The sequence below is a fragment of the Sebastes umbrosus genome, chromosome 22 (assembly GCF_015220745.1).
Source record: "Sebastes umbrosus isolate fSebUmb1 chromosome 22, fSebUmb1.pri, whole genome shotgun sequence".
Classification (NCBI taxonomy): domain Eukaryota; kingdom Metazoa; phylum Chordata; class Actinopteri; order Perciformes; family Sebastidae; genus Sebastes; species Sebastes umbrosus.
Genome location: NC_051290.1, coordinates 16410056 through 16429038, shown reverse-complemented (window position 1 = coordinate 16429038; position 18983 = coordinate 16410056). Strand labels below are relative to the sequence as shown.

The following is an 18983-nucleotide window of genomic DNA, read 5'->3' as shown; positions in this document are numbered from 1 at the left end:
TGGTATTATGTTATTAAATTGTGCATATTACATTTTATTAAAACAGCCACTGCTGAAGTGAGCAAGTGAGCAAAGCACACACACACTATTCAAAATATAGCCAACATAAATGTACTTACAATTTGCTTGCTTGTATTTCTGCAGCTTGAACCTCTCTCCCAAAAAGCATTCTCTTCATTCAGATCCTTGACAGGGATTTCAGTCAGGTAATTTGTTTATGTTATGTTGATATAATCTAAAGATACTGTAATGCCAATTCTATTGGATAGGATAGGATAGCACTTTATTTATCCCCGTGGGGAAATTGCAGTTGCACAGCAGCACGGATTCTAACAGAAGAAGTAAGTACATAAAATAAGACACAGCATACAATAGATAAGAGTAAAAAATACCCAAGCGACAAGAACACTAGTAAAAGTTATATGTTCTAAAAAGTAAATAAATATGTGCATTATAAGTTATGTGCACTGGTGTGCATTAGCATATTACAAAAACTGAATGAACAGTAGCAGTAGTGCAAACAGTATATCCACATGAACAAGTTTAACAAAAACAGTGCAAAAACAGACAATGTCAGAGACCAACGAGTTGGAGCGCCCCTTAGAACACCTTGGAAGGATGAGACGGTGGCTGAAGGAACTTCTTAACCCATTAATCTCCTCATAGAGGGGATGAGATGGGTTCTCCAGTATGTTCTATATTAGTTAAAATTGTAATAAATATAATAATTAGTTCAAATCTATTTAACCTTGACAGCACACAACTTTGCCCGATGCAGCCAGCGACGTCCATTCATGACGTAGCCAACTTCAGGTTATTATTGTAATTAATAGCATAAAAATTTGATTGTAGACTGTTATATTGATGGGTCCATACATAATATTTTCAGTACATGTTTAAATGGAAATTATTGAGTAACATGTTTTATAATCATATTTAGAACCCATATCTTTTAAAATCCTACTGTAGTACTGTAGTAGTCTGTGTTGGTAAAAAAATATCAAAAGATGTTGTCGATTTCGGGAGAGGGATAGAGTGGGTCTGCCGACGAATCAGCTTCCAGGATTTCCATTTTCTCTCGACAAATCATGTGGCGGCTTTCCATTTTCACTGCCGACGTCATCCGTTTTCACCGTGGATACAGCCAATCGGAGCTCTGGATTCCATTTTCAGGTAACGAATCGTGTGGCTGACCTCCGCCACGTCATCCATTTTTGAATAGCCAATCACAGCCGTCCCAGCGGACGCGATGCGGAGGAGGGACTTTTGAACTATTCACCACCGTCGTCGCAGAAACGGCTATTCAGTTAAAGACAGGTAAATGTCATTATTAACATTACGTAACAGTGATATTGGGTTCTCTTAGACAATACGGATTAAACGTGTTTTAGCTTTCTGGCGTTTTTTAATGTGGGCTGATTAAGAGTCGCTGTGAAATCAATGAATAGGTTTGTAATGTTACTCTGTCTAAGCCAGCCTGGCTTTAATTATGTTAGCTAGACTTGGTGAATAAGTTACCAATCACTTTATCATCTGTTCAGAGCTCTAATTAGAGCTCTGATTATTATGCTGAGGCTACGTTACAGTTACAGTTACATAGAGGTAACGTTACTCCTACTGTATGAGCTCCTCAGCGTTGTTAAACTAAGACTACCACAGTCCCTTCTTTTAGCTCAGACAGGTGAGATAACTGTGGTGTTATATTAATGATTATATGATCATAAACGTTATGTTAATACTAAAGCTATATATACATATACAGTATGACTGCTACTGTGTTAGCTTCTTAACGTTGTGAAACAAAGTTTACTATCACAATCACTGTTTTTAGCTCAGACAGGTAACTGTCAGATAACTGCTGTGTTATATTAATGTTCATGATTAATGATTATATGATCATAAACGTTATATTAAATGTTCATACTAAAGTTATATAAACATGACTGTAGTTTGCAAGGTTTTTCAAGGTAAAAGAAACATAATTATCATATGTGTGAAATTGTTTCTACATATAAGTTTTATTTCAATGTCTGTTTTGACTTCTCCAGGCTGTCAGTCATCCTGCATCCTCTGCCCCAGAAGCTCAGCCTGCAGTCCAGTCTGAATCCTCACCTGGTGTCTCAGGTGGCAGAAATACAGTTGGTAAGTAATGTTTACATAAACCTCACAATAAAGCAATAGTAACAGTTGGGTCGAATCTATTTAACATACAACAGACAGCATACGGACATTAAGACATTATATGTTACATGTAGTGTAATTTCACAGCAGTTTATCCTGTTTATTTGCTTACTGATGACAAATTGTATGTTTAGGGGACGGGCATGGTATGCCAGGTATGGATCGGGTTGACAGCCTTGCAGAGCACCTGGTAGAACTGAGGACATAGACCTCCATGACTCTCAGCAACCAGCAGGTTAGTAATATCTGTAATTTGGAATACCATGCTTAGTCCAAAAAGAATAAGACAATGTTGTTGTTTTCATTTCATTAATTACTCACATAAGCCTGTTGTGTGAATAAATATTCAGTCTCTGTTGTTCTTTTCATGTTTCTTTATAAGGGAAGCACAATTGTGGCCCTGTAGCAAAACCTGCTGGACGTTGACAGAGGGCCCAGCAATCTACAGTGGGCTGGTCACTGCCGGAGGCCCCGCTGGAGTCTGAGCTGAAGGAGTTTCTGGTGAATCTGTGTGCTGTAAATCATTCTGTCTGATGTTGCAGGGAATCAGACCCAATGACAAACATTAAGAATAGTATTATCTTCTTCAAATTATTTGTTCTTGTTGTTTCACGTGTTCCAGGCCCAAAGACAATAAAGTTAAAGCTTTAATATCATTACTGTCTCAATTCATGTGTATTCCTATGGTTATTTTTTTAATTAATTACACACAGCAAGTCCATCCCAATATTGCTCAACTATTCTCCAGTACATTATAATTTATTCTACTAACATTTTGACCTATCTTGCCTAACAGTTCATTAATCAGTCATAAGGAGGATGTATGCAATAATAATAATGCAAAACATCATCATGGATGATGATAATGTTTTGTATATTTGTTATCTGTAGTAATCCACCAGTTATATGACTGTATAAGGAAACCTGAACGATTTTCAATATTAATGTATTAGTTGCAGTGCACAAGTCTTGCATTAAAATTATATCTTGAGTCAATTCAAGTTTACACGAGCAACACAAACTATTTTTTACTGCATATTATAAACTTCGACCCTGCCGGAGACGAGATTCGAACTGCCTCTCAAGTGGACATGTATTGTTCCCCCCGAAAAGCACAAAAAATTATGTTTTTATTCTTTAACAAAAATACTATGGTGTATAAAGACTTCAAAACACCATGTGGGTGAAAATAAGAGCTACAGAATTGTGTTTTCTTCTCTCTTTCTCTCTCTCTCTTTTTCTTTCTTTTCCTCTCCCCCCTTTATCCCCCTTTTTCCACCTTCTTCCCCCGCCCATCCAGACTATCGTTCCCCAGCTTTTGCGGAGTCGGTAGAGCGAGCGCCCATGTATGGCCAAGGCTCAGTCCTAGCAGCGGTGGACCTGGGTTCGAATCCGGCCTGTGGTCCTTTCCGCATGTCATTTCTCTCTCTCCCCCTTTCCAACACTCTATCCATGACAAAAAGATCTGTCTGTGCTATAACATTCATATCATTATCTATGATACTTTATTGTTATCTTAAGTGGGTGATAAATCACAGCATATTGGAGATCAGGTATGTAGATGAAAACTGCTTCCATTAAAGGCATTAAAGATATGTACAAACTATCAAACCCTGCCTCGTCATTTGCTATAATTTAATTTTACACTAGCATCATATAGTAACATTCTCAACTGGAGTCAGTTAATTGATTAGATGATCTAATGATTGAATTAACCCAACAATTTTGATAATCAGTAAATAGTTTAAGTCATTTTTTTAAGCAAATGCCCAAACATTATGTAGTTCCAGCTTCCCAAATGTGTATATTTGCTGGATTTCTCTGTTTTCTAACTGAATATCATTGGGTTTGGACTGTAGGTCAAATAAAACAGGCATCTTGAAGACGTCACTTTGGGCTTTAGGAACTTGTTATGGACATTTTGCACTGTTTACTGTCATTTTATAGATTTTAAAAGAATCCATTAATGGACAAAAGTAAAGGCAGATCAGTTAATAACAATTAATAATGGGATTAATTTGAAAGATGCAGCCCTATTGAACATTATTCTGAGTGCGTAATCATTACCACCTCTATGAAACTCAAAGGAAAGTAAGCATCTTATCTGGGAGACACTGTTAGACCTTACCTGAGACTCTAGAGCTCCGACTGCTTTTCCTCCAGTCTGCTGTCCTGATGAACTATTTGATGATGTTTCCTGTAGGTAATACAAAGATAAGCAGGTGTAAGATGGAGACACAGTGAGCCTCCCTAATGAACTTACACTTTTATGGTATTTACTATAAAAAGAACAGACAGTATAATCTACTAAAAAAGATCAGTTAACAGAATCATGGCTATGTGCAACAACATTAATCTACCATTAAACACCTTCACCTTGTGAAGTTAAAGACAGCTGTTTCACTGTGACATTAGAGCTCACCTGAGAGCCAACAGCTCCACCTGCCTGTGTTGGCATCAATAGCTGCTGCTAACAGGACATTATTTTCTCATAATTTGGTTCCTCTTAAAAATGTGTCTATGTTGTGGGCAACTTTGTCTACAATAGATAAAATGTTGTGTTGCAGCAAAAAAAAGGCCTACATTTTATTATCAGATTGTACTCCCTAAACAAAATACCTAATGCCTCAGGTATATCTTGTCTTGAGTACAATTTATGTGAATATAATAAGTAATGTAAGGTTCAAATTTGCTGCATCAGTGCCGTGGTTATATTTATGAGTCATATGATTACTGCCTTAAACCAACATTAGTAGTAATAGAATGGTACGTTTGCGCGTGCATGTGAAATGCGCGTGCACGTGCGTGCATGTGCGTGCGTGTGTGTGTGCGTGCGTGTAATTTGGCTGTGTGTGTGTGTGTGTGTGTGTGTGGGGAAGCACGTGCACACTGGTGACCCTGGTGATCTTGTTGGTAACCCTAGGGCTGTTGTTAATTATTGGTAACTGACCAAGGGTGTCTGATGTAGGTGTTATCAGTTGCTCCAAAACAAAAGAAGACCCCATCCTGTGGATCCAGATTCAGTTAAAAAATACAGTTGTATCCCAATATGTGTCTTTATGACAGTACCATTTAAAAGTTCAAACAAACCCCTGGCTCCTGTGACCAAATGTTTTTTGCCTGTTTGCTTTTGCCTCAGAAGACCCATACTGATGATCCTGATTCAGATAAAAAAAGTCAGTTGGATCCCTAAGGTGTTATCAGTTGCTCCATAACAAAAGAAGACCCCCTCCTGTGGAGCCTGATTCAGTTAAAAAAAAAAAAGTCAGTTGTATCTAAGAGGTGCCTTTTATTACAGTACCCATAACAGATCAAACAAACCCTAGGCTGCTGTGGTCAAAAATGTTTATGTCTTTTGATGATGTGGTGGTTGCTACTGTTTGCAGGCTATATCAACATGGAGCCTGTAACCATATGTTTGGGATGTCATTAACTCCACCTTCATAGTAGGTGTGTTTTACCTACTCTTACTGTATATATAGTCACCATTCAGCTGAGGTAGGGTTTACCAAACTTCATCACCTTTTTGAAGAGGACGCTTTCTCCTAACGCATTTCTTGCATTTTCACATCTCGGGGTAATTTCTACCAATGGCGTCTTTTCCCTGTAAGTATACCCATTTTTTTATCTACCACAGTTATTTTTTCTTCCAATAATACCTGTTTGTTTTTTATAGTAAAAATGTTGTTCTTAACAGTTTTATTTGTTAGGTTACATGGCCAGTGGTAGCAACCGCCACGACAGAGGTATTGAAAACTTTCAACCTGGTGATAATGAAGGTATTTAATTCATTATACTTGTTTTGTATTTTCTTCATTATATAGAACTATTTTTTTTTATTTTGTTTTAGACTAAGTGTATGTTGTTTTTATTTATTTTTGTTCTGTTGTTTTTTTTTTTTTTACATCTAGTGCCTTCAACCAGCTACTGGGGAACACCTTTTCAGCGGAGGGGGATCTTACAACCCCTAAACCAACTTTCAAAAGGTATGTACATGATAAAATGTAGATGTTAAAATAATACTTTGATGATTAATACATATGATTATTATACCTAAATACTAAAGTGTTTGTGTGTGTGTGTCTAGAAGAAGATTCGGACTTTGAGGAACCAAAGAGCAGGCTTAAAAGACCAAATAGACTTCAATCGGGCCCTGTAAAAAAGAGGCAAAAGGAAGAGAAGGGGCGCCATAGGGTTCAAGTGCATACAAGGTATGTATAAGATTACGGTATTCTATCTGTATCTACGATTATTTATTTTTTTATGTATGTACTAAGTTTTTTTTTTTTTTCTCCTAATGTCATGCATCAGACCGGTAATTAATGAGGGCAACATTGACTCAACATTGGATGCAGTTGTGTTGGCTTCGGTTACCGAGACGATTCGACGTGAAGAGGCAGAGGACGTGTGTGCTGTCGTGGATCAATTGAAGTCGTTATTAGCAGCGCAGAGACAGCCGACCGCAAAGCTTGTGACAGATATTTCTCAAGAAGAAGAGGACATTCAGCAGGGTGAGCGGGAACCATACAGTGAATGGGGGGAGAATTTGAGTGTACCATGTGGTTATCCTAAGCTGGATTGTTTTGATTCACTTGTTGATTTTGAGGAGAAAACCTCTGACACACTCCCTGCAACACAAACGTGTGTGGGGGAGGATAATGAACAGCCTGGTTCTTCAGAACAATTAGAATTACTCGTCTGGAGCGACCTCGAGGATATGTTGCTATCCTCACAACGACAGGCAATTCATCCTGATCAATTACGTACACAAAGTGTGGTTGACTGTTGTGTCACTGAGGATTTGTCATTAGGGGGTGGGGTTGATATTGGCAACCGATTTGATAAATTCGAATGCATGGTGAACAGTAAATTAGCAGAAATACAGAGGGATAACAAAGAACAATATGAGTCTTTGAATAGTAAAATAGCCGAATTAGAAAAACAAAACAACAACTTATTAAATACTGTTCTGGCTGAGTGTAAATCAGATCTATTATATAGAGGTATTCTGACTTCTGACATCTGTGCCCTGCATGCAGCCAGTGGAGAACTGGTTAGAATCCAGAATAATATGGTTACGGGTCTATCACATATATCAAACATCCTAAAAAGCAGGTCTTCATCATAGTGCTCAAATATTAGCTGATAACATGTCACCTCCTAGAAAAATTTTCAAATATAGTGATGACGCTGGTCGTAACGCTGCTAATGATGATGATGTTAATGAAGTTGATAGTGATGAAATCTCTCATGTCCCTCATACTGTCGAAGAATATATTACCCATAGTGACCAAAATGCAATGGGCCATGGGCTACCACAATTACCCTGTGTAAAATACAATACTGAAACTATCAGAAAGTGGGGTGTATTCACCAATGCTAGGCTTGATTCTATTTTAGCTGATTTGTCTACTATTATTCCCTCTGTAAATATTCCGCTTTCTGATGCTGCTGCTGCTGCTGCTGTTGCTGTTGCTTCTACTTCTGCTTCTGCTGCAGAGACATTTGACATTGTGTCTGTCTGCCATGATTATAATAATGCTTTGATCACAGTTAATGATAGTGTTGATAATCATGATGACGATGGTCGTAACGCAACCAATGATGATAATGTCAATGAAGTAGACAGTGATGATGAAATCTCTCATATCACGCACACTGTCGAACAATATAATGCCGTTAGTGACCAATATGCAATGATACATGGTTTACCACAATTATCCGGTGTAAAATACAATACCAAAACTATCAGAAAGTGGGGTGAATTTACCAATGCGAGGCTTGATTCTATTTTAAGTGATTTGTCTACTGTTGTTCCTACTGTAAATGCTCTGGTTTCTGGTGCTGATACTGCTGTTGCTGCGGCTACAGAGACATTTGACACTGTGTCTGCCTGCAATGACGATAATAATGCTTTGATCAGTGCTAATGTTGATAATCATGATGTGAGCAGTGCTACTGCTTTGAATAACGAACACCATGGCTTTGTGGGCTGTAATGGCGAAGCTTCTCAACGTGTAGACAGTCTTAGCAGATGCGTACAGGATGGGGCGGGTAGAGTTGTAGAAAACACCCGTGCCCCTGTTAGAGATATACAAATTAGAAACATATCCGAATTTAATGCCTCTGAATTGCGTCAGCGTGTTGATTTTAGGGATATTAATCTTGATAATCCCGAGCAGGTACCTAATTAGATTAGTTAGAGAGAGACTGTCTGGTGTGATTGAGAGAGCCTTAGAGGATTCCCCACCCCCCAGTGTTTTAAATGTCATTTTGAGGGGCCCATCACTGGCTAGCGATGTACAAGCCGTCTTAAACGCAGATAATGAATACAATGTGGATTTGTTCATGGAGGAAATATCACAGGTCTTACAAAACAATGATGATTCTATGACGGATGATGAATTGGAGTTTATTGTTACAGTTGCTAGGGATAGTCGTGGTGGTTCACATCGTCTGAGATTGGGTCAAGTTTCCTATGAGGAAATTTTGGCCAAAAAAGGTCGACATCTGTACAATCCTGACAACATGGGGGACAACAATCTATGTTTTTCTATCTGTCTTGCACATTTTGTTAACAATGCTATGGCTGGAGATGAAAAATTGGAATATGCAAAACAGCTGTACACTGCAGTCGGTTTTGATCACATGCACAAAGTGTCGTTCTCCGATGTCACCAAATTTGAGAAACACCTAGACATGAAAATAATAGTCTTCCATCATGGCTCTGCGCGTAAACGCTTGCAGTGTTTCCAAACATGCGACGCACCACACAAGCGTACAGTCTGGTTATACTTACACAATGACCACTACTATCTGATTGAAAACCAGACAGGGTTTTTCGGGGCTTCATATGTGTGTGAGTATTGCTATGATACGTATGAAAGGCCTCTGTACCACAACTGTAAGCATAGCTGCAATGTTTGTTTTACACAGGAGTGTCATACGTACCAAGGTCGCACGTTAAAGTGCCCTGACTGTAAACGCATATGTAAATCACAATTCTGTTTCAAGCAACACAAAGTACCTGAAGTAAAACACAAAGTTATACCATGTACAGCATTAAAATACTGTGAGGCATGTGGAAAAACATACAAGCTTGGTAAAAAAAAAAATGCACAAATGTGCACCCCTTGTCTGTTCACACTGTGGTGAACAAAGATTGGAAAGCAGTGTGCCACACGAGTGCTTTATCCAACCAATCGAGAAGGGTGATCCACAGAGAAAGTACATCTTGTTTGATTTTGAGACACGTTTTCACGATGGCAAACACGAGGCAAATTTTGTGTGTTCAATGGATATTGATGGAAACAAGTTTTGTTTCAACACATTAAAATGCGTGGATGCATTTGTGAAACGGTACAGACAGCCCAAATACAAGGGGTATACGTTCATTGCGTATAACGCATCAGGCTTTGACAACTACATTCTGCTTGAGTACTTTGTCAAACAAAGGATTACGCCTATGGTGACGATGAGAGGTAGCAGGGTCATTCTGATGTACGACCATACATACCAACAGAGGTGGATTGATTCGTTCAGTTTCTTACCCATGAGACTGGCCAAAACACCTGCTGCTTTGGGGTTTGAGGATTTGGAGAAAGGCTATTTTCCCCACAAATTTAACACTAGAGAAAATGAGCACTACAAAGGCTCATACCCCGACCCATCTCAATATGGGTACGAAACCATGTGTGAAAATGAGAAAACCTCGTTCATGCAATGGTATGACACAGTCCGAAATGAAACTTTTGATTTTCAAGCTGAGATTCGTCGCTACTGTGTTAATGATGTGGAGGTGTTGCGCCGGGCATGCACCATTTATCGTGAAACATTTCTCGAATGTACACAGCTTGACCCGTTTTCGTTTACCACTCTACCCTCCAGTTGTATGGGTGTATTCAAAACACTGTTCCTCCCCAGAGACACTGTAGCCCTCACATATGAAGGTGCATACACCAAACAGAATAAGACATATTTAGATGTGTCTATGCAGTAGCTTGAATATGTGGCCCATACAGAAAACATTGAGATGCAACATGCACTCAATCGTGGTGAACAGCAATTTGGCCCATACTTTGTGGATGGGTACAATCCTGCTACAAACACCTGCTATGAGTTTGCAGGATGTTTTTTTCACGGCTGTGTCAAATGCCATGTACCGGGAGATTTAAATCCGGTCACTCAAGTCTCCTATGGTGAGCTATACCGGGCTTTCAATGAAAAAATAAACAAGTTGGAAACACTACATGGCCTTCGCTCTGTAGTGATGTGGGAGTGTGAATGGGGGTTGTTGGCAAAATCAAACTCTGTAGTACAAACATTTCTGACCACATACAAAAAACCGGAACGACTCGATCCCAGGCAGGCTCTCTTTGGTGGGCGTACAAATGCCATGAAACTGTACCACATTGTGGAAAATGATGAAAAGATCAGGTACTACGATTTCACAAGTCTGTATCCCACAGTTCAGGCAAAGAAACTGTACCCGGTTGGACATCCCCAGGTTATCCATAGGGACTTTGATTCCATCGATAATTATTTTGGGTTTGTAAAGTGTACGGTGCTCCCGCCAAGAGGTTTGTTCCACCCAGTCTTGCCCTATAGGTGTCAAAACAAGCTCATGTTCCCGCTGTGCAGCAAGTGTGCTGAAAGTTTGAACCAAACATCTGATTGTGCGCATAGTGACAGTGACAGACAGCTGTCAGGTGTGTGGGTCTCGTTTGAGCTTCAGAAAGCGGTAGAAAAGGGTTACCAGATTGTCAGCATTGATGAAGTGTGGCATTTTCCCAACAATACAGACACATTGTTTAAGGGGTATGTGAAAACGTTTCTGAAATGTAAACAAGAGGCTTCTGGCTACCCAGGGCATGTCAAAACACCTGATGAACAAAAGAAGTACATTGATGACTATTTTGAAAAAGAGGGCATTAAACTGGATGCTAACAAAATCCGTGTCAACAAAGCTGTCAGGAGTTGTAATAAGTTACTCCTAAACTCTTTGTGGGGCAGATTTAGCATGAGGAACAACATGCCATCATGCGAATTGATCACTGACCCATCCAGGTTTACACAACTGATGTTCAGTGACCATTACGATGTGAAGCAATTCTGCTTCATATCAGATGACGTGGCTATGGTACAGTGGCGCCATGCGGACAGTAGGGGTTCCCGAATAAAAGACGTCAATGTCTTTGTTGGTGCTATGACGACTGCTCACGCTAGGCTTATGTTGTATGACCTCCTTGACAAACTGCAGCAGCGCGTGTTGTATTGTGACACTGATAGTGTTGTTTTTACATCGCAGCCAGGTGACTGGGTCCCTCCCCTAGGTCCCTATCTGGGGGACTTGACAGATGAGATAAACGATGGTAATGTGTGTGGAACCCCCGAGGAAGACTTCATCACAGATTTTGTGTCGGGGGGTCCAAAGTGCTACTCATATCGCACGAGACACGGCAAGACGACGGTAAAATGCAAAGGCATAACATTAAACGCAAACAATGCCAATGTGGTTACACACACGTCATTATCCGGTCTAGTACACGCATTTGTGGCCAATCAGAACACGGGGACAAGTGTGATGACTGTATCTGAAACCATCAAACGCGATAAAAAGAACTTTCATCTGAAAAACGAGACAGTTTTTAAGAAGGTTCAGGTGGTGTACAATAAGCGTAGAGTGTTTCAGGATTACACCACTCTGCCTTATGGATACTAGATTGGACCAGGGTTTTGATGGCAGACTACAGCATCCGTTTAGCCTTGTGGTGAGCGGTCCTTCAAATTGTGGAAAGACATTTTTTGTCAAGAATGTTATTGAAAACGCTTCAAAAGCTATTTCACATAGTGTTGATAATATTGTTTACATTTCAGAAACGTTTTCACATACCCCTTAAACAATGTGTCTGTATTGTTGGGAAAATGCCACACTTCATCAATGCTGACAATCTGGTAACCCTTTTCTACCACTTTCTGAAGCTCAAACGAGACCCACACACCTGACAGCTGTCTGTCACTGTCACTATGCGCACAATCAGATGTTTGGTTCAAACTTTCAGCACACTTGCTGCACAGCGGGAACATGAGCTTGTTTTGACACCTATAGGGCAAGACTGGGTGGAACAAACCTCTTGGCGGGAGCACCGTACACTTTACAAACCCAAAATAATTATCGATGGAATCAAAGTCCCTATGGATAACCTGGGGATGTCCAACCGGGTACAGTTTCTTTGCCTGAACTGTGGGATACAGACTTGTGAAATCGTAGTACCTGATCTTTTCATCATTTTCCACAATGTGGTACAGTTTCATGGCATTTGTACGCCCACCAAAGAGAGCCTGCCTGGGATCGAGTCGTTCCGGTTTTTTGTATGTGGTCAGAAATGTTTGTACTACAGAGTTTGATTTTGCCAACAACCCCCATTCACACTCCCACATCACTACAGAGCGAAGGCCATGTAGTGTTTCCAACTTGTTTATTTTTTCATTGAAAGCCCGGTATAGCTCACCATAGGAGACTTGAGTGACCGGATTTAAATCTCCCGGTACATGGCATTTGACACAGCCGTGAAAAAAACATCCTGCAAACTCATAGCAGGTGTTTGTAGCAGGATTGTACCCATCCACAAAGTATGGGCCAAATTGCTGTTCACCACGATTGAGTGCATGTTGCATCTCAATGTTTTCTGTATGGGCCAACATATTCAAGCTACTGCATAGACACATCTAAATATGTCTTATTCTGTTTGGTGTATGCACCTTCATATGTGAGGGCTACAGTGTCTCTGGGGAGGAACAGTGTTTTGAATACACCCATACAACTGGAGGGTAGAGTGGTAAACGAAAACGGGTCAAGCTGTGTACATTCGAGAAATGTTTCACGATAAATGGTGCATGCCCGGCGCAACACCTCCACATCATTAACACAGTAGCGACGAATCTCAGCTTGAAAATCAAAAGTTTCATTTCGGACTGTGTCATACCATTGCATGAACGAGGTTTTCTCATTTTCACACATGGTTTCGTACCCATATTGAGATGGGTCGGGGTATGAGCCTTTGTAGTGCTCATTTTCTCTAGTGTTAAATTTGTGGGGAAAATAGCCTTTCTCCAAATCCTCAAACCCCAAAGCAGCAGGTGTTTTGGCCAGTCTCATGGGTAAGAAACTGAACGAATCAATCCACCTCTGTTGGTATGTATGGTCGTACATCAGAATGACCCTGCTACCTCTCATCGTCACCATAGGCGTAATCCTTTGTTTGACAAAGTACTCAAGCAGAATGTAGTTGTCAAAGCCTGATGCGTTATACGCAATGAACGTATACCCCTTGTATTTGGGCTGTCTGTACCGTTTCACAAATGCATCCACGCATTTTAATGTGTTGAAACAAAACTTGTTTCCATCAATATCCATTGAACACACAAAATTTGCCTCGTGTTTGCCATCGTGAAAACGTGTCTCAAAATCAAACAAGATGTACTTTCTCTGTGGATCACCCTTCTCGATTGGTTGGATAAAGCACTCGTGTGGCACACTGCTTTCCAATCTTTGTTCACCACAGTGTGAACAGACAAGGGGTGCACATTTGTGCATTTTTTTTTTTACCAAGCTTGTATGTTTTTCCACATGCCTCACAGTATTTTAATGCTGTACATGGTATAACTTTGTGTTTTACTTCAGGTACTTTGTGTTGCTTGAAACAGAATTGTGATTTACATATGCGTTTACAGTCAGGGCACTTTAACGTGCGACCTTGGTACGTATGACACTCCTGTGTAAAACAAACATTGCAGCTATGCTTACAGTTGTGGTACAGAGGCCTTTCATACGTATCATAGCAATACTCACACACATATGAAGCCCCGAAAAACCCTGTCTGGTTTTCAATCAGATAGTAGTGGTCATTGTGTAAGTATAACCAGACTGTACGCTTGTGTGGTGCGTCGCATGTTTGGAAACACTGCAAGCGTTTACGCGCAGAGCCATGATGGAAGACTATTATTTTCATGTCTAGGTGTTTCTCAAATTTGGTGACATCGGAGAACGACACTTTGTGCATGTGATCAAAACCGACTGCAGTGTACAGCTGTTTTGCATATTCCAATTTTTCATCTCCAGCCATAGCATTGTTAACAAAATGTGCAAGACAGATAGAAAAACATAGATTGTTGTCCCCCATGTTGTCAGGATTGTACAGATGTCGACCTTTTTTGGCCAAAATTTCCTCATAGGAAACTTGACCCAATCTCAGACGATGTGATCCACCACGACTATCCCTAGCAACTGTAACAATAAACTCCAGTTCATCATCCGTCATAGAATCATCATTGCTTTGTAAGACCTGTGATATTTCCTCCATGAACAAATCCACATTGTATTCATTATCTGCGTTTAAGACGGCTTGTACATCGCTAGCCAGTGATGGGCCCCTCAAGATGACATTTAAAACACTGGGGGGTGGGGAATCCTCTAAGGCTCTCTCAATCACACCAGACAGTCTCTCTCTAACTCGATTAGGTACCTGCTCGGGATTATCAAGATTAATATCCCTAAAATCAACACGCTGACGCAATTCAGAGGCATTAAATTCGGGTATGTTTCTAATTTGTATATCTCTAACAGGGGCACGGGTGTTTTCTACAACTCTACCCGCCCCATCCTGTACGCATCTGCTAAGACTGTCTACACGTTGAGAAGCTTCGCCATTACAGCCCACAAAGCCATGGTGTTCGTTATTCAAAGCAGTAGCACTGCTCACATCATGATTATCAACATTAGCACTGATCAAAGCATTATTATCGTCATTGCAGGCAGACACAGTGTCAAATGTCTCTGTAGCCGCAGCAACAGCAGTATCAGCACCAGAAACCAGAGCATTTACAGTAGGAACAACAGTAGACAAATCACTTAAAATAGAATCAAGCCTCGCATTGGTAAATTCACCCCACTTTCTGATAGTTTTGGTATTGTATTTTACACCGGATAATTGTGGTAAACCATGTATCATTGCATATTGGTCACTAACGGCATTATATTGTTCGACAGTGTGCGTGATATGAGAGATTTCATCATCACTGTCTACTTCATTGACATTATCATCATTGGTTGCGTTACGACCATCGTCATCATGATTATCAACACTATCATTAACTGTGATCAAAGCATTATTATAATCATGGCAGACAGACACAATGTCAAATGTCTCTGCAGCAGAAGCAGAAGTAGAAGCAACAGCAACAGCAGCAGCAGCAGCAGCATCAGAAAGCGGAATATTTACAGAGGGAATAATAGTAGACAAATCAGCTAAAATAGAATCAAGCCTAGCATTGGTGAATACACCCCACTTTCTGATAGTTTCAGTATTGTATTTTACACAGGGTAATTGTGGTAGCCCATGGCCCATTGCATTTTGGTCACTATGGGTAATATATTCTTCGACAGTATGAGGGACATGAGAGATTTCATCACTATCAACTTCATTAACATCATCATCATTAGCAGCGTTACGACCAGCGTCATCACTATATTTGAAAATTTTTCTAGGAGGTGACATGTTATCAGCTAATATTTGAGCACTATGATGAAGACCTGCTTTTTAGGATGTTTGATATATGTGATAGACCCGTAACCATATTATTCTGGATTCTAACCAGTTCTCCACTGGCTGCATGCAGGGCACAGATGTCAGAAGTCAGAATACCTCTATATAATAGATCTGATTTACACTCAGCCAGAACAGTATTTAATAAGTTGTTGTTTTGTTTTTCTAATTCGGCTATTTTACTATTCAAAGACTCATATTGTTCTTTGTTATCCCTCTGTATTTCTGCTAATTTACTGTTCACCATGCATTCGAATTTATCAAATCGGTTGCCAATATCAACCCCACCCCCTAATGACAAATCCTCAGTGACACAACAGTCAACCACACTTTGTGTACGTAATTGATCAGGATGAATTGCCTGTCGTTGTGAGGATAGCAACATATCCTCGAGGTCGCTCCAGACGAGTAATTCTAATTGTTCTGAAGAACCAGGCTGTTCATTATCCTCCCCCACACACGTTTGTGTTGCAGGGAGTGTGTCAGAGGTTTTCTCCTCAAAATCAACAAGTGAATCAAAACAATCCAGCTTAGGATAACCACATGGTACACTCAAATTCTCCCCCCATTCACTGTATGGTTCCCGCTCACCCTGCTGAATGTCCTCTTCTTCTTGAGAAATATCTGTCACAAGCTTTGCGGTCGGCTGTCTCTGCGCTGCTAATAACGACTTCAATTGATCCACGACAGCACACACGTCCTCTGCCTCTTCACGTCGAATCGTCTCGGTAACCGAAGCCAACACAACTGCATCCAATGTTGAGTCAATGTTGCCCTCATTAATTACCGGTCTGATGCATGACATTAGGAGAAAAAAAAAAAAAACTTAGTACATACATAAAAAAATAAATAATCGTAGATACAGATAGAATACCGTAATCTTATACATACCTTGTATGCACTTGAACCCTATGGCGCCCCTTCTCTTCCTTTTGCCTCTTTTTTACAGGGCCCGATTGAAGTCTATTTGGTCTTTTAAGCCTGCTCTTTGGTTCCTCAAAGTCCGAATCTTCTTCTAGACACACACACACAAACACTTTAGTATTTAGGTATAATAATCATATGTATTAATCATCAAAGTATTATTTTAACATCTACATTTTATCATGTACATACCTTTTGAAAGTTGGTTTAGGGGTTGTAAGATCCCCCTCCGCTGAAAAGGTGTTCCCCAGTAGCTGGTTGAAGGCACTATATTTAAAAAAAAAAAAAAAAAACAGAACAAAAATAAATAAAAACAACATACACTTAGTCTAAAACAAAATAAAAAAAAATAGCTCTATATAATGAAGAAAATACAAAACAAGTATAATGAATTAAATACCTTCATTATCACCAGGTTGAAAGTTTTCAATACCTCTGTCGTGGCGGTTGCTACCACTGGCCATGTAACCTAACAAATAAAACTGTTAAGAACAACATTTTTACTATAAAAAACAAACAGGTATTATTGGAAGAAAAAATAACTGTGGTAGATAAAAAAATGGGTATACTTACAGGGAAAAGACACCATTGGTAGAAATTACCCCGAGATGTGAAAATGCAAGAAATGCGTTAGGAGAAAGCGTCCTCTTCAAAAAGGTGATGAAGTTTGGTAAACCCTACCTCAGCTGAATGGTGACTATATATACAGTAAGAGTAGGTAAAACACACCTACTATGAAGGTGAAGTTAATGACATCCCAAACATATGGTTACAGGCTCCATGTTGATATAGCCTGCAAACAGTAGCAACCACCACATCATCAAAAGACATAAACATTTTTGACCACAGCAGCCTAGGGTTTGTTTGATCTGTTATGGGTACTGTAATAAAAGGCACCTCTTAGATACAACTGACTTTTTTTTTTTTTAACTGAATCAGGCTCCACAGGAGGGGGTCTTCTTTTGTTATGGAGCAACTGATAACACCTTAGGGATCCAACTGACTTTTTTTATCTGAATCAGGATCATCAGTATGGGTCTTCTGAGGCAAAAGCAAACAGGCAAAAAACATTTGGTCACAGGAGCCAGGGGTTTGTTTGAACTTTTAAATGGTACTGTCATAAAGACACATATTGGGATACAACTGTATTTTTTAACTGAATCTGGATCCACAGGATGGGGTCTTCTTTTGTTTTGGAGCAACTGATAACACCTACATCAGACACCCTTGGTCAGTTACCAATAATTAACAACAGCCCTAGGGTTACCAACAAGATCACCAGGGTCACCAGTGTGCACGTGCTTCCCCACACACACACACACACACACACACACACACACACACACAGCCAAATTACACGCACGCACACACACACGCACGCACATGCACGCACATGCACGCGCATTTCACATGCACGCGCAAACGTACCATTCTATTACTACTAACATTATATACAGGTTTTTAGCTGAGCTCATCATCTCAAGTTGGGTGTTTCTTTGGTCAGCAGAATTTTCTTTGTGCAGGTTTGAAAATACAACACAAAACCAATCTGCCATGAATCAATACGAACGTCATAGGATCAACAACACTTTTGATTGACAGATGATCACGAGGAAGTGCAATGCAAAAACAACAAATCACTGTCACTGAAAATAAAAGCTATGTATCCTAATAATAAACTTTAAAGTAGAACCAGACAAACCTGATCTTAAAGTTTCGCTTGCTCCACTGCCAGTGTATAAAGGATATTCAAATGAATTTGCATGACAGGAGCTGTGAAAAAGGCCAATTAAAACACACTAAAATAGTTTAAAACATCGAAAGCAGATAGAAGGAAATTCTCATAATTAACATATGAATTCTTGAGTTATGGCCAAAAATGTGTTTTGTGAGGTCACAGTGACTTTGACCTTTGACCACCAAAATCTAATCAGTTTATCCTTGAGTCCAGGTGGATGTTTGTACCAACTTTGAAGAAATTCCCTCCAGAATGGAAACGAACGGACAACCTGAAAACATAATGCCTCTGACTCTGAGGCATAAAAAATGATGTGGGGCTTAAAGGAAAGTTCATTGTCGATCCAAAGTCCAAGATATTTGAATGAATCCATTTATACAAATATGCAAATCAAAGGGATATGAACAACTGCGTTGTGTACCAAACACTATGCTGCAGGATTTAATCTTATTCTGTAAAAATGTGTTCAATTTAACCAGTTTTGGACCAACTTAAAATTGAATTCTGGATTTGTATTATATCAGAGTTTCATGACA

At 39.8% G+C, this 18983-nt stretch overlaps 2 protein-coding genes and 1 long non-coding RNA gene across 8 annotated transcripts; 2 read left to right on the top strand and 1 right to left on the bottom strand.

Moving 5' to 3' along the window:
* Positions 1-1335: 1335 nt before the first annotated feature.
* LOC119481713 lies at positions 1336-2837 on the top strand. The gene is made up of 3 exons (XR_005205248.1): positions 1336-2142; positions 2316-2416; positions 2564-2837. It is a non-coding gene; the product is annotated as an uncharacterized LOC119481713 (long non-coding RNA).
* A 2986-nt stretch (positions 2838-5823) lies between these two features.
* LOC119481682 lies at positions 5824-7333 on the top strand. The gene is made up of 4 exons (XM_037758819.1): positions 5824-5960; positions 6093-6167; positions 6269-6392; positions 6493-7333. The coding sequence occupies exons 1-4, from the start codon at positions 5897-5899 to the stop codon at positions 7307-7309; spliced, it is 1080 nt and encodes a 359-aa protein (XP_037614747.1). The 5' UTR covers positions 5824-5896; the 3' UTR covers positions 7310-7333.
* A 5573-nt stretch (positions 7334-12906) lies between these two features.
* On the bottom strand, positions 12907-17818 carry LOC119481662. 6 transcript variants are annotated; one of them, XM_037758786.1, is made up of 4 exons: positions 17110-17818; positions 16898-16976; positions 16677-16800; positions 12907-16576 (listed from the first exon to the last, which is right to left on the bottom strand). In XM_037758786.1, exon 4 carries the CDS (start codon positions 15735-15737, stop codon positions 13737-13739), a length of 2001 nt encoding a protein of 666 aa, XP_037614714.1. In that variant the 5' UTR covers positions 15738-16576; positions 16677-16800; positions 16898-16976; positions 17110-17818; the 3' UTR covers positions 12907-13736. The 6 variants fall into 6 exon arrangements, with proteins under 6 accessions (XP_037614714.1, XP_037614716.1, XP_037614712.1 ...); XM_037758788.1 differs by having other exon boundaries at positions 16902-16976; XM_037758789.1 differs by having other exon boundaries at positions 13750-16576; positions 16902-16976.
* Positions 17819-18983: the final 1165 nt, after the last annotated feature.

Excerpts from the sequence above, each read along its gene's own strand:
- LOC119481662 (XM_037758785.1), bottom strand. The coding sequence starts at position 15,737 with ATGTCACCTCCTAGAAAAATTTTCAAATATAGTGATGACGCTGGTCGT.
- LOC119481682 (XM_037758819.1), top strand. The coding sequence starts at position 5,897 with ATGGCCAGTGGTAGCAACCGCCACGACAGAGGTATTGAAAACTTTCAA. Across the intron at positions 6,168-6,268 it reads CCTAAACCAACTTTCAAAAG|AAGAAGATTCGGACTTTGAG; the intron begins GTATGTACATGA and ends GTGTGTGTCTAG. Across the intron at positions 6,393-6,492 it reads AGGGTTCAAGTGCATACAAG|ACCGGTAATTAATGAGGGCA; the intron begins GTATGTATAAGA and ends GTCATGCATCAG.